This window comes from Benincasa hispida, chromosome 12 (genome assembly GCF_027475165.1).
Source record: "Benincasa hispida cultivar pf3 chromosome 12, pf3_genome.v1.1, whole genome shotgun sequence".
Classification (NCBI taxonomy): domain Eukaryota; kingdom Viridiplantae; phylum Streptophyta; class Magnoliopsida; order Cucurbitales; family Cucurbitaceae; genus Benincasa; species Benincasa hispida.
In genome coordinates, this window is record NC_143489.1 from 47,001,725 (window position 1) to 47,017,384 (window position 15,660).

The 15,660-nt window shown below is 40.1% G+C and overlaps 1 protein-coding gene across 1 annotated transcript; it reads left to right on the forward strand.

Moving 5' to 3' along the window:
- The first annotated feature begins 338 nt into the window (after nucleotides 1-338).
- On the forward strand, nucleotides 339-1,151 carry LOC150032027 (uncharacterized). Its single transcript, XM_090308355.1, has one exon. It carries the CDS (start codon nucleotides 339-341, stop codon nucleotides 1,149-1,151), a length of 813 nt encoding a protein of 270 aa, XP_090164481.1.
- Nucleotides 1,152-15,660: the final 14,509 nt, after the last annotated feature.

A 15,660-nucleotide genomic window follows, 5' to 3' on the forward strand; every position in this document is an offset into this window, starting at 1 on the left:
AAGACTCAGATTCAAAGTCACCGTAACCTCCAGCTCTTAAAACACAGCAAGCAAAGGACCTCAATGAACAACCAATTAAATAGGAAGTACGGCAGGATCCTCCATCTTTCCCGTCCAGACTGAGAAAGAAAGATGGCAACAAACAATTCAAGAGGTTCCTAGATGTTCTTCGACAATTACATATCAACATTCCCTTAATAGAAGTGTTGGAACAAATGCCGAACTATGTGAAATTCCTCAAGGACATACTTGCCAACAAGAGGAAGATCAGGGAGAATGAAACAGTCGCATTAACATATGAGTGTAGTGTGCTTTTTTAGAACAACATCCCCACTAAAATGAAAGATCCAGGGAGTTTCACATTGCCATGCTCAATAGTGGGAAAAGAAGTCGGAATTGCGCTGTGTGACTTGGGGGCAAGTATAAACCTGATGCCCTTGTCAATCATCAAAAAGTTAAATATCAGCAACGCAAGACCCACAACAGTTACGTTGCAGTTGGCCGATAGATCAATAACACATCCAGAGGGCAAAATAGAGGATGTACTTGTGCAAGTGGATAAGTTCATCTTCCCCTCTGACCTTATCATATTGGATTATGAATCTGACATTGAGGTGCCTATCATCTTGGGTCGCCCGTTTCTTGCAACAGGGCGAGCACTGATCGATATACAGAAAAGAGAACTTACCATAAGGGTCGAAGATCAGCAAGTTAAGTTCAACGTGCTCAATGCGTTGAAATACCCAGGTGATATGGAAAATTGTCAATACGTTGGAGAATTGCAGGAAGAACATTGGCACGAGTCTCAAGAAGAATCAGAGGAAGAGGACTTTGGGATTGGCGCAATGTGGGAGGAAAATTGTGCCGCAATACAAACTGAGTTAGATTTTGAAACAATCAAGTTATCTGAACGAACAATGCAACGTACTAAGTTATCTTTAGAAGAACCACCCATGTTAGAGTTGAAGGCATTACTAGTGCACCTCAAATATGTTTATTTAGGAGGCAATAACACTTTACCAGTTATAATCTCTGCCTCACTGAGCAAAGAAAAGGAGGACACACTCATTCAGATCCTTAAGAACAACGCAAAAGCCTTGGGATGGACCTTAGCGGACATTCGAGGGATCAGTCCTTCATATTGTATGTAGAAGATTCGTCTTGAAGAAGGAAAAACAAGATCTATAGAGAGGCAGTACTGTTTGAACCCTGCCATGAGGGAGGTTATGAAGAAAGAGATGGTGAAGTGGCTTGATGCAGCCGTCATTTACCCCATATCTGATAGCAGTTGGGTAAGCCAAGTGCAATGCGTTCCAAAGAAAAAGGGTATGACAGTCGTCACCAACAGCAAAAATGAGTTAATTCCTACAAGGACAACCACAGGGTGGAGAATATGTATGGATTACCATAAGTTAAATCTGGCCACAATGAAGGACCACTTTCCACTCCCGTTTATTGATCAAATGTTAGATCGGCTTGCGGGGAATGAATTCTTTTGCTTTCTTGACGGCTATTCAGGGTATAACCAAATTGCGATTGCGCCAGAAGATCAGGATAAAACAACTTTCACGTGCCCATTTAGCACATTTGCATTTCTTCGCATGCCATTTGGACTCTATAATGCACCAGGTACCTTCCAAAGGTGTATGATGGCCATATTTTTAGATTTCATGGAGGAGTCAGTCGAGGTGTTTATGGATGTCTTTTCAGTTTTTGGCAACACCTATGACTCCTGTTTATCAAATCTGGAAAAAGTCTTGAAGAGATGCGTTGAAACAAATCTGGTTCTGAACTGGGAGAAATGCCATTTCATGGTTGAAGAAGGAATCGTGCTAGGTCACAAGATATCAAAGGCAGGATTGGATGTTGATCAAGCAAAAATTGACACAATTTCCAAGTTACCACCACCAATCAATGTGAAAACACTTAGGAGTTTTCTGGGACATGCGGGGTTCTATCAAAGATTTATCCACAACTTTTCTCAGATCGCATGACCCCTAAGCGCACTCCTCGAGATTGATCGCGAATATGATTTCAATGACGCATGCGCCGAAGCATTCCACACGCTGAAAAATGCGCTCATCACTGCACCTATTCTAATCGCGCCGGATTGGACGCAACCATTTGCATTGATGTGTGACGCCAGTGGATATGCAGTGGGTGTAGTCTTGAGTCAACGCAAAGACAAGATTTTGCATCCTGTCTATTATGCCAGCAAGACGTTGAATGATTCACAGGAAAATTATACAACCACAAAGAAAGAAATGCTCGCAGTGGTGTTTGTGCTGGAGAAATTTTGATAGTACTTAATTGGATCAAATGTAGTGGTGTATACTGATCATTCTGCGATCAAATACCTTATGACGAAGAAAGATGCGAAACCAGGACTGATAAGGTGGGTACTACTCCTTAAAGAATTTGACCTAGAGATTAAAGATTGGAAGGGCACTGAGAACCAAGTCGCAGATCATTTATCACGGTAAGAAAATTGCGAGGTTCAGAAGAAAAAGAAAGAAATTGAAGAAAGGTTCCCTGACGAGCAACTTATGTCGGTATGTGTTAATGTTCCATGGTATGCGGACATTGTACAATTCATAGTTTGCGGCCAAGTACCAGAAGACTACTCATACCAGTAGAAGAAGAAGCTGAGACACGAAGTCAAATTTTATTTATGGGATGATCCCTTCTTGTATCGACTTGGACCTGATCATATTTTGCGTCGATGCGTTCCTGAGCATGAGACTAAGCACATTTTGGAACTTTGTCATGAGTCCCCTTATGGAGGACATTTTAGGGGGCAGCGGACCGCCGCTAAAGTCCTACAGAGTGGCTATTTTTGGCCAACACTATTTAAGGACACCCATGCCCATGTTGTGCAATGCGACAGATGCCAGAGAACAGGGAAGATGTCAAGAAGGGATGAAATGCCTCTGACTTCAATCTTGGAAATTGAATTGTTTGATGTATGGGGAATCGACTTTATGGGCCCATTTCCGCCTTCAGAAGGTCATCAATATATTCTGGTCACAGTTGATTATGTATCAAAGTGGGTTGAGGCCATCCCATGCACTAAAAACGATGCGGCCATGGTGGAGAATTTTCTCAAGAAAAATATCTTCACACGATATGGAACGCCCAGTGCCTTAATTAGTGATGAAGGCTCAAATTTCATCAACCACATCATCACCAACCTGTTGACCAAATTTAATGTCAGCCATAGAGTTTCAACCGCATATCAGCTACAAACCAATGGGCAGGCAGAAATTTCTAACAAAGAGATCAAGACTATCTTGGAGAAGGTAGTCAGTGCCTCTAGGAAGGATTGTTCACCCAAGCTTGACGAAGCATTATGGGCATACATGACTGCCTTCAAAACTCCAATTGACATGTCCTCATATGCTCTGGTCTTCGGAAAAGTTTGTCATCTGCCTCTCGAGTTTGAACACAAAGCAATGTGGGCAAGTAAAAAGCTAAACTTTGATCTGTCAAGCGTGGGGGAAGTCCGAAAGTTGCAGTTGAATGAGCTAGTCGAGTGGCGAATGAATACCTACAAAAATGCCAAGCTTTATAAAGAGCGAACCAAGAAGTGGCATGCCGACTGCATAAACAAATGAACATTCTTCGAGGGTCAACAGGTACTTCTATTTAACGCGCATTTGCGATTGTTTCCAGGAAAGTTGAAGTCCCGCTGGTCTCGGCCATTTTGCATCAATACTATCTTTCCCCATGGCGCAGTGGAGCTAACAACTGAAGATGGAAGCAGTCCATTCAAAGTCAATGGTCAAAGAATTAAGCCATAATATGGGGGCAATGTGGAACGACGCATGGAGACCATCGACTTAGGCAAGCAGGATTGACTGCTTGCGGGGATGCTATTGCGGTAACTCTGAAAAACTTCTTTTAATTAGCATCCCTACATCTATGTTTAATTGCTTTATTTATAGCTTTCCTTTATTGTTTTCTGCATTGCGTTGTTTACTGCTTTCTTAATTTAACCTTTACTACTTTACGAATTTACTTTCAATTTAATTCAATTGCGTTATTTCCATGCCTTGTTCAATTTACTCACTTTTCTGCATTAGTTGCGTTGTTCTTAAATCTCTGTGAATGACTGACTAAAAGAAAATGAACACCGCAAAGTCTTAGCTACTTGCGTTGTTGATGAAAAAAAAATAAAAAAAATAAAACAATAATAAAATAAAAATAAAATATAATAAACTTTAATAAACATCCGGTATGCATTGCGATGACGGGTGCATCTTGCGCTGATAAGATACACTTTGCGTCCATCTTACACAAATGCATTGCGTGGAGGGTTGTGTTGCGTACGTATGTATTCTGCGCTCGTTCTTAGCAAAAACGCACTATGTCAAGGTAGTGTTGCGCCAGTAGAAATATCGTGCACCCATCCTCTAGAAATGTGCTGAGTTGAGGGGTGTGTTACGTTAATGCATGCGTTGTTGGCCGTCCTCTACAAATATGCATTTGCGGTAACGGATGTATTGCGTTAATCTTTAACCTTGCGCCCGTCCGAACAAGATACAAAAGATAAATTCTTTTTGTGAAGAGAGTAGTCCAATCATTTAGGCTTCCAAGGAAATGATGATTTAGCAGATGAAGGGACGTCCTTTTCTGCTAATTCATAAATGCGAGGAGCGCGGTGGGCAGGCTTTTTGAGTATCTCGGGGCCTGCCAGGCAGAATTTGCATTGAGCCCATCAAGGCCCAACCTATAAATTCCCTCCTCTTTCGTCTGAGGAAGTCTATTTGAATCTTTTGTGAAAAAGAAAACCCTAAGCGAATCCTCTGCATACCAAACCTTCGAAATTTCTTCCCAAGTCCAAAGAATTTTTCCAACTCTATCACTCACCAAAACCATGGTCGAGCAGTCCTCACGTTCATCTTCCCTACCTTCATCACCTTCCCCAGCCCAAGTCACCGTAATGGAGGTGGCATTCCTCGCAGCAAGCTGCCGCCTCGCCGCCCAGCCGAAACCCATCCAAAGAATCGCCGAAAAACCTTGGCGAAAACCTGTTGTAGCCAAACCACTCCAAATCCGAGAGAGGTAAAGCACGGAGAGTGCCCCACTCCCAGCACTATCTTCAGAAAGTGAGAAGAAAATAAGAGATGACAAAGAAGTGTTTGGGAGCATCCTGAGCAACATGGAGAAGGAGGGAGGGCTACCCGAAGCCGAAGTTGTTAATCAGCCCTACTTTCGGAGGAGAAGATGGCAGAAGCTTCACGGAGAAGCACCTTGGCCGTTGCGAATCCTAAGGAAACTGTTCAAATAGAATCCTATGAGGGACCCATCAAGGTTGCTTTGGAGGAGGTGGGAGCAAAGAAGACGTTGAAACGGCTGAAGGGAAGAAGAAAAGGAAAAGCAAGGAGAAGCGAACAGAAGGAGATGAAGAGGCTCGGTCAAAGAAGGAGAATAAGGAAAAGAAATCGAGTGAAAAGAGGGAGCGCAGACGAGAAGAGAAGCGCCTGAAGAAGGAAGAAAAAAGGAAGAGGGCGGAAAGCCCGGATGTCGACGGAGAATCCACCACCATAAGGGTGGAAGAAGGGGTTTCAATGCAAGAAAAAGAATCAGTGCAACCTCAAGAGGCATCAACGCATATCAGGACGGTTGCGACTGAAGACCGAGAGGATTCAGACATTACCCCTCTAATGTGGCGTCGCAAGGGTCAATAAGCAACCCACAAGTTTGCCAAAGTCTAGCATAAGAGATGGAAGGAGAAAAAGAGAAGAAGAGGAAAAAGAAGAAAAGATGTTACGAGCGCAACAACCATCGCAGCAGGCAATTTGAAAAGAAAACTCCAAGATAAGGAAGTGCACCGTAACAATGCAATTTCGACAGAAGGAGAGAGAAAAAGGCTCGAGGATGAATAGTGCATATTGCTGGCCTCAGAGCAATTTGAAAAAGAAATGAGAGAAGAAGAAGAGGAAGAAAAGAAGAAGAAGGAAGAGAAGGAGAAATAACACAAGGCAAATGTGCAGCACATCAGAGATAAGAAAAGAATAGAAGTTGCAAAGTGGAGAAGGGAAGAAGAAGAACAGTGCAAGGAATGGGAACAAAAACAAAGACAAAATTCCCGCCTTGCATTGGCACAAGGTAAGGGCAAAGTGAAAGTTGAAAGCAGTGAGCCTGTATTGACCAAAGGGCGCCCATCAAAGAAGAAGGAAAATGATGACATGATGATGGAAATGGTGTTCTTTCCTGCGTCAATGCCACTATCGAATTTAATTACAAGTGTTCTGCTGGAGCATGGGTAGGAGACATTCTGCCAGTGCCCAACCATCATAATTCCAACAGTAGTGAGAGATTTTTACAATGGACGACTTCATGGCACCAAAGATGCGGTGATCATGAAAGGGTGTACTCCATTCAGCACAAGGGACATCAACGAGTAATATAAGATGAAGGACATCCCAGATGTGTTGGGTAACAAAATTATTAATGATCCCCAAGAAGAGCAAATCGAGAATGCGCTGAGAATATTAACGCAATCGAACACTAAGTGGTCGGTATCCTTGAAAGGCATTAAAATCCTTGCATCCAACAAACTGCTTCTAGAAGCGCGTCTTTGGGTTTACTTAGTGAAACGGTGACTCATCCCTACATCGCATGACAAAACAGTTTTAAGGGATCGAGTAATGGCCACATATTTCATAGCGCGCGGTATTCCGATCAACGTGGGCCAATTGATCGCAAAGAAAATTCAAGGTTTTGTGGGGCGTATGAGAGGCCAGTATTTCTTTCCTTGGACAGTTTTGAGCTTATGCCTCTCAGTGGGTGTAGGTATTGAAGAGGAGCCAATGCCAGAAGTCCATGGTCTTATTAACACAAAGATCTTGAGAATTCTTCTCAAGGACTCTTTTCATTGCCCCGAGCTTCCACTTAAACGGCCCCTTACCGATTTAAATGCGCTGCAACAGCCAAAGCCAAAGAAGTAGTGCAAAGATGATAAAGGAAAAGGAAAAGTCCAAGAGAAATCAATGCAAGACCAAATACCCTTGGACCCCTTACCTTTAGTTATTCGCCCTCCAAGCCCACCTACAGAACACCTTTCCCCGCTCTCTGAACACTTTACAAATCTTCTCCTTGCTCCCGATTCACCCAACGCACTCCCAGAAACATCTTCCTCCCCTCCATCTCCATCGCTGCATGTTGATGACTCACACGGTTTGGGTGAAGGCACTTCTACTCAACCTCAAACCGTTGATGGTGAAACATCGCAGGCGCATCCCACCACTGCAACCCTTACTGCTGACCTAGCAGAGATGCGTTCTCTTCTCTCTCAACAACAAGAATTCTTTTGCCAACGAATAACGAAGTTACAAGAGAGCCACGCAGAGGTGTAACGCAGTGTTGCGATGGCGCAGCAGGTGCTGATCAACATTCAACACAATATTTTCACGATCCACCTAAACCAGAGACAAATGGTAGAGCGCAACCATGATTACTTTAACTTTTTAACGGCCTATTTACATGGTCCCATGGTGCATCTGCATTTACAGCAACCTCTACATTTTGAAGAAGCTCCTTGAGTTCCTCTGCAAAATCTTCCACCAGAGCCCCCGTCGCAACTCTAAATTTGGGGATGTGCCATCTTCTCAATAAATCTACAATTTTTCGTTACAGTCATTCTTTTATTTTATTCATTTCATTATTCTTATGTATAGAAGCTATACCTTGATTTTTTGTACATGCTTAAATTTTGTGTTGCGATAATTGTAATTCTTTGTATACTTAGTTAATTTTAATACTTAGTTAATTTTAATACAACTGAGTAACTATTCTTTCCATATGTGTTAGCCTGTTTACTCATCATCCTTTGTCAATTATTGAGATATTCCTTGTCTTGTATTTTGCGTTATTAATTGTGCTGCCATGATGAGTAGTATGCATACCCTTAGCAACATTTCTTACACTTTGCACTTTCTGACTAACACTTGGATAATTCATAGCAATAGCATTGCTTTACCTTTTCTATTTCAAGACTTTGCTCAAACCTTTTTTTCAAAATTTTGACTAAGTGTTTTGTCTTTTCTATCCAAAACAACGCAATAAGGACCTTGCACATATCTAAATTTGGGGGTGGGGAAGGTCTGGGTAGATGCGAGCAAGCAAATGCGGTCATTATCAGGAAAATGCATTCATTATCAAAAAAAATAAAAAAATAAAATTCATAAAAACTCCAAAGTCAGCGCTAGGGAAAATCCCAACCTGATAAGAGCTAAGTCGTGAAAGGAATCTACTCGTAGTTGGATGTTCGCATGTCACCCATGGGAGCAAGTCAAAACGAAGGTAGGTTTCCAAGATCGACGCAATATGAAAAGAAAAAAAAAAGAGAAAATAAGAATAGAAGAGACGACTCCTCTGATCAGCAAAAGTAGAACTTAACTGAAAATCAAGAGTTGAAGTTGAGATTGGTACACAACCGTAGTTGGATGCTCGCATGACACCCGTGGGCCAAAACGAAGGGTATAGACATGATCAATAGTCTCTAATAAAATGACGCAAACCAGACCACCACATAAAGACGCACCTAGTTGTTTTTGCAAGAAGATGTAACATTCATTTCAAAACAAGAAGGGAATTTTTGGGTAGAGGTTTGTTGTATAAAATAATAAAGTAGAGTATGTGATGAATTGTAAAGGATAGAAGGAAATTGCGTTGTTAAGTAATATTGTAGAGGTGGAGCATTCAGAGCAGCCAATCGACGCAAAGTTAGGATAGAAATTGAGCAAAATTTCCTGAGTTAAAGATATGCTTGAGGACAAGCATATATCTAAATTTGGGGGTGTGATAACTTGTAGAAATAAAAGTTATATTTTATTTAGATATTGCGACAAAAAAAGAGGAAAGTTACGTCAGTAGTATAAGAATTGGCTAAGAAATACGAAAATTATGAAATGTCATAAATGCACCCACTAACACCATTGCGATGGCGAAATAGAATGTTTCAGTCTCTGTTTCTCAAGAAATAGGTCACCGCATGCGTGAATGGCTCGAAGACAAAATGTACGACGCATCTACATCACATGCGCCCATCAATCAAGAACGAAAAGATGATCAATGCAATGACGGCGCATGTGACAATCGATCAAGAGCTTTAGCGATCAATGCATTTCAACCGCATGCGGTAATAAAAAAACAACACCACATGTGGCGATCGATCGAAGATGTGAATAGCAACGCATTCGCGGACGATTCTGACAAGTGTACAGCTTTTTATTGTGCAATTCTGACGGATTGATCGTGGAACAGAAAGGAATTTTCCATTACGCCATTTCAGGAATTACTATAATTATACAGTGGGGACCACAAATTCAAAGAGCCAAGGTCTTGCCTATAAGTAGCTTCCTCAAATTCGCTGAAAAACATACTGAAACGAGGAGAGAGAGGCTAGTCTAAAGAGACTTTACAGAGTAAATTTGGGAGAACTACGAGACAAGGCTGAAAAGTGAGTCTCTGAGCAAAGAATTATTTCGATTCCCGAAGCTGAAGCTCTTTGCAAAAGGTCAATTCTACCAGGAAAGCAAGCCTGAGAGGGAAGCTTTCCTCTCCACCACATTCATACGCCGACAAGAACAAGTCTCTGATCGGGATATGTGTCAAGATGTTGACCCTCTTTCTGTATTTGTTTCTATTCTCTAATTCATCTTCTGTGTTCATCTTCTTTAATCCCTCATTCACAAACATGTATCAAACGCTTAATTTTAGAATTAAATGTTATCATCGTCATCGTTATCATCTCTCTGTCTCTTTCCATACATTTATCATCCATTTTCTCCATGATGTGTTCTTAATCCCCGGAATAAACATCAAGAATTAAGCGAGTGAGTCAATCTGTGTCAAGGAATCAATTAAGTTTAGCTAAAGCATGCTCGATGGCATCTTCACCTGTGAGAGCAGGAGTGAAGATGTTATTTCGCCTATCGAGAAAAGGTTGGAAGAATGCATTAACTAAAGCAAGAAGTATTTCTAGAGATGGAAACAACCTTGCGTTCATCATCACGTTCATCTCTGTTTCACCATAGACGTATGGGAATGTGGTCGATCACTAAAAGGTGTACACCAAGAGAAAGTGGAACCTTAGTTGCGTCCTTAACGCAATTGACGAACTTGCGATGTTTTTACTCTTTACTCTTTCTCTTTCTGCTTCATTCATAAGACTTACCATCATATTCATCGATTCTTTTGTACAGCCAGTCCTCGACCCCTGTATCATGTATCATAGTAGTTCAGGAATTTACTTTATCAACGCATTTTTACTTTCAGCGCAATTTATATTTCTGTACAAACCAAAATTCTTTATTCATTATTCTAACTGGTTACATGTATCACATTAGTATCGCATTTTACGACAACAATTCCCGTGTTTAACCTTGGATCATTCTGAGAAACTTGCGTTGGAATTATACTTTTTTTCAGCGTAAGGAAACTTGTGACACGCACTACTTCATCGCATACTACGAGCATATCACTATCAATGCATACACTTATAACGTAGTATCGCATAAATTATCTTTATCGCAAAGCACTTGAGTGCATATAGAGCATCATTCATTCATTCATCAGCGCAATAGATAAAGATAGATTCACTTTTACCATTACAAGTTTATGGCAACATGAGCTTGTATTACATTCATCCATCAGTAATATGTATAAGCGATACAAAACATAACACAGATAACACTTCACTCTTATCCTTACAAGTTTATGGCGCCGTTGTCGGGGACATGAGCTTGTATGATTCATATTCATCATTGTCCATATGCTTAAAGATTAATTTTCACCGTACAAGTGACAATTATTCGACGCATTGATAATGGGTAGAAATGCACATTATCATAGTGCTAAGTTCTTAAACAATGTTGGAATGCATTGATGAAATATGTTAAATTACATCCATTAAGCATAAATTCTATAATATTGCGGTCGCATGTGTCCAACGCATTAGAACAGTTGATCTTTATATTTTTGTGCAGAATATGCGTTAATGCAATGTAAAGATTGCGATAATAAGAATTCACTGGTCGAGCGTAACTTCACCTCAAGGCTCTGCATTGATTGTGCTCGCAAACATTCACCCGAGAAGGATCATTGCAACTTGGTCAGCGCAACATGGTGGGCGCATCCGGGTGAAAGGATAATTAAGAGCGATGGGACAAAAAGCTGATGACAGTCGGATCCGAATTAAGTTGACGGCCGATAACATTCTCAAAGTACATTAAGCTTTATCGGTGAAAATTTTCTGATGCATCAGTCAAGAATTAAAGCTGTCCCATCTGTACAACCAGGAGAGAGAAGCCACATTTCACCATGGATGCTCTATAAATACCAAGTGCATTCTTCAGAGAAGGGGTTGATTGGTTGATGAGTTAACCAGTTGCTTCTGTGCATAATTTCCTTTCCATTTTAAGGCGAAGCAAGAGACGAGTAGTGGCACTAGAGATTGCCTAGGGAACCTCGAGAGAGAACCTTGGGGCGTAAGAGTAGAGAGCGGGCCAACTCTCGCGAGAGCGAGATTATCTTTAGAGCACGAGTAGAAACAGTGTAAACGCCTAGCAGCAAGAAATTGCTACCGGGCTCTTTATTAAACTTGCATTGTTATTTTGTACTTCATCTTCATATCTATTTGATGGAAGTTCTATTTCTACATCTACTCACTCTCTTAATACGTATGAGTAGCTAAGCTAATCGAATGGGTTGAGAAGAACTAAGCTAACATGACCTACGAAGTTTATTGCTTGCGATTGTCTTGTTTTATGCTGTGTAAAATACCCTTTAGAGTTACTCGAGAAAGAGTCTAAAGAAATAACCTAATGTCTCGAGAGAGCTAGGTTAGAATCTGGACTCGAAAGAGCAAGATTAGACTTGCATAAACAAGAGATAGGGACTTAGAAATAAGCTTTGTTGTCAACTTGCATCGCATGCATCCTAAGAATAGGTATGATGATATGTGGTCGCCTTGTTTGTGTATCATCACATAAACAATAATTAGAGGTTTATGTGTAGGCCCTATAGACACCTTTGCACATACATCACATGCGTTCTAGTATTAGAAGTCGTAGCATTCACACCAAGAGGTGGTTTACTATCGTATGCATGTTGCATGAACGCATTCTAGGGAGTGTTAGCCGAAGCCTTCTCAACCCATTCACGACATATTCATCGCATCTCCGGTTTACAAACTCTTTTAAAACTCCACCGCATTTGTTATTTATTTTTCATTAATGCAAACAACAAACCCAACGATTTATTTATTTAACTGGTTACCACAAGTCTTCATAAAAATCACCAACGCAAACTATTTTCACAAATCCCTGTGTTCGACCCTGGACTTACCAGGAAACTCAGAGGAATTTACACTTGAATTCCGCTGGGGAAACTTGAGTGCACAACGCAAATCCATCAACGCATATCATCCATATTTCCACCACATAATTTCAAGCATCACGCATCAGTCAGGAATTAAAGCTGTCCCATCTGTACAACTAGGGGAGAGAAGCCGCCTTTCAGCATGGATGGTCTATAAATACCAAGGGCATTCTTTAGAGAAGGGGTTAACCAGTTGATCAGTTCACCGTTTAGTTCACGCTTCTGTTCATAATTTCCTTTCAATTTTAAGGTGGAGCAAGAGAAAAGTGGTGGCGCCAGAGATCACTTAGGGCAACTCAAGAGAGAACCTTGGGGCATAAGAGGAGAGAGCAGGCCGACTCTCACGAGAGCGAGATTATATTTTGAGCACGAGTAGAAACAGTGTAAACGCATGGCAGTAAGAGATTGCTACTGGGCTCTTTATTATATACTTGCATTGTTATTTTGTACTTCATCTTCATATCTACACAATGGAAGTTCTATTTCTACATCTATTCACTCTCTTAACATGCATGAGTAGCTAAACTAGTCGAATGGGTTGAGAAGAACTAAGCTAACACGACCTAGGAAGTTCATTGCTTGCGGTTGTCTTGTTTTATGCTGTGTAAAATACCCTTTAGAGTTACTCGAGAGAGAGTCTAAAGAAATAACCTAACAACTCGAGAGAGCTAGGTTAGAATCTGGACTCCAAAGAGCAAGATTAGACTTGCATAAACAAGAGATAGGGACTTAGAGATAAGCTCTGTTTGTCGACTTGCATCGCATGCATCCTAGAGATAGGAATGATATTATGTGGTCGCCTTATTTGTGTGTGTTATCCTGTCATCGCATAAATAAGAATAGAGGCTTATGTGTAGGTCCTATAAACTTAGCGCAGATATCGCATGCGTTCTAGTATTAGAAGCCGTAGCATTTACATCGAGAGATGGTTTACTATTGTATGTATGTTGCATGATCGCAAAGCATGAATGCATTCTAGGGAATGTTAGCCAAAACCCTTCTCAACCCATTCACCGCATATTCATCGCATTTCCCGTTTATCAACTTTTTCAAATTCTGCCGCATTTGTTATTTATTTTTTTCATCAAACACAAACAATAAACCTAACAATTTATTTATTTAACCGGTTACTGCAAACTCTTCATAAAAATCGCCAATGTAATCTATTTTCACAAGTCCCTGTGTTCGACCCTAGACTTACCAGGAAACTCAGAAGAATTTACACTTGGATTCCACTGGGGAAACTTGAGTGCACAACGCAATTCCATCAACGCATATCATCCATATTTCCACTTCATAAATTTCAATCATCAGATATATAAGTTACCACTGGAGTTTTAGTCCAAGTGAGAGTTTGTTGGGTTTTATGTCCTAAAACTCGTTGTTTGTAAACAATAGAACTTATTTTGAAAATTCAATAAGTTGTTATTGAATATATTGTTTTTTCGAAATCCAATAAACCGAAAAGTCCTTAACTATTACATGAGTACTTGATTTTTATGTGGAAACATACAACTGGATCAAGTTCGAGTAAATAGTCAAAATGTTTTATAGTATATGAATAAGGTTGGGTGCCTTATTCTGGTAACACTATTGGAAGTGGCCTACTCTGTAGTTGTTACAAAGAGTTGTAAAGTGCTACAAACGAAGTGAACCTAATTCGTTCATGTTGGGACATAAGTAGTGGTGGCGCCCTGTGCAAATAGTTTTGTACAAGATCAGAACACGAAACCAGTCACTCTTACTTTATAATGTTGTTTATTATTTAAGATTGACTATTTCAAAGCGATGACCTAGGTAACTTGACCTTAATCCTGAGCTAACTTTGAACTCCCATGTTGGGGATATGAGCACATAGATAGCTGAGAACATAGGGTGCAAAACGAAATTCACTCCTACCCGATTAGGGTTAGTAGAGAGGTTGTTCCCTTTAAGTGCTGATTCTAGGTCTTGAACAAGAGGCCTCACCCTCTCATTGGCCTGAGAGGGATTCAATTTGTTGATTGGATCACAAATCAATTGTTCATTAGAAGATCAGTGGAACTTAAGGAACAAGAGGTCATTACGGGGGTAAAACAGAGATTCGACCCAACCGTTATTACGAGCAATCCATGAAGGGTTAACTTACTAATCATGGTTATATCGAGTGGGCATAATATATCTACAGTGAGGGGAGTTCAGCTATGGGCTTTAGTGGAATCACCCATTAGTTAACTAATGGGGGTTAGATCAGTCTAATGAGTTTAGCTGATTAATCTCGGATCGTTGGAGCCCATGATCTATAGGTCCACAAGGTCGCCCTACTAGCTCGTAAATGGACTAGCTTTAGAGTAGGTGATAAGTTAATTTGAAACGTTTAAATTAGAATTAAATGAAATTTGAGAAATAATATTTAAATATGATTTAAATATTTGAAGATGGAATTGTGTAAAAATTAATTTAATATTTGATATTAAATTAATTAGAATTATTTAAATTGTTTAAATAATTATTTAAATTTTATTAAGAAAATTAATTTATGAAATTAATTTTGTAAATTAATAATATTTTCAATTTTTAAAATGAATTGATTTATGAAATCAATTTATGAGAAGTTGAAAAAGAAAGAAATACACATAATGGAAAAATAGCATTCTTCATTGTCTTCTTCAAGTAGTTCACTAACAACCCACTTCTTAAGTCTTCATTTAACCCAAGCACGAGCTGCATCTCATGTAGCTAATCTCTTTGCATGATCATCTGCAATATATTGATGAGATTAAAGTGATTTTGACACAATGCAACCGAAAGAATTTTTCTGAAACATTCATGAGAAGAAGGGTGTTCTTCATTTTTGGGTTGTTGCTATGAGTTTGTCTCCAAATTCTGTTAATTCAGGGTTATTTTGAGTCCCACAACTCAATCTAGAGCATCAAAAGGATAGTAGGGAAGATCTTGGGGTGGTTTACAACAAGATTTAGAGGAGATTTGCAATTGGAATTCAAGCTTTGAGGAAGTTTTACAAAGGTATGTCATGAAACTCATTTATTTATGCTGAAGCATGCTTTCATTTCTGCCAAAATTAATGAATTAGAGTGCTTATGGATCCTGGTCTCCTTTGCTGTGTGATGGTACATTCCAACATGAAGGAGACACCACTCTAGTGAACCCCGAAGGAAACACAACCTCTAGTGAATCCCAAAGGAAAGCACCACCTCTATTGAATCCCGAGGGAAATATAACGTCTGGTGAATCTCGAAGGAATGCACCACCTCTAGTGAATCCCAAAGGAAA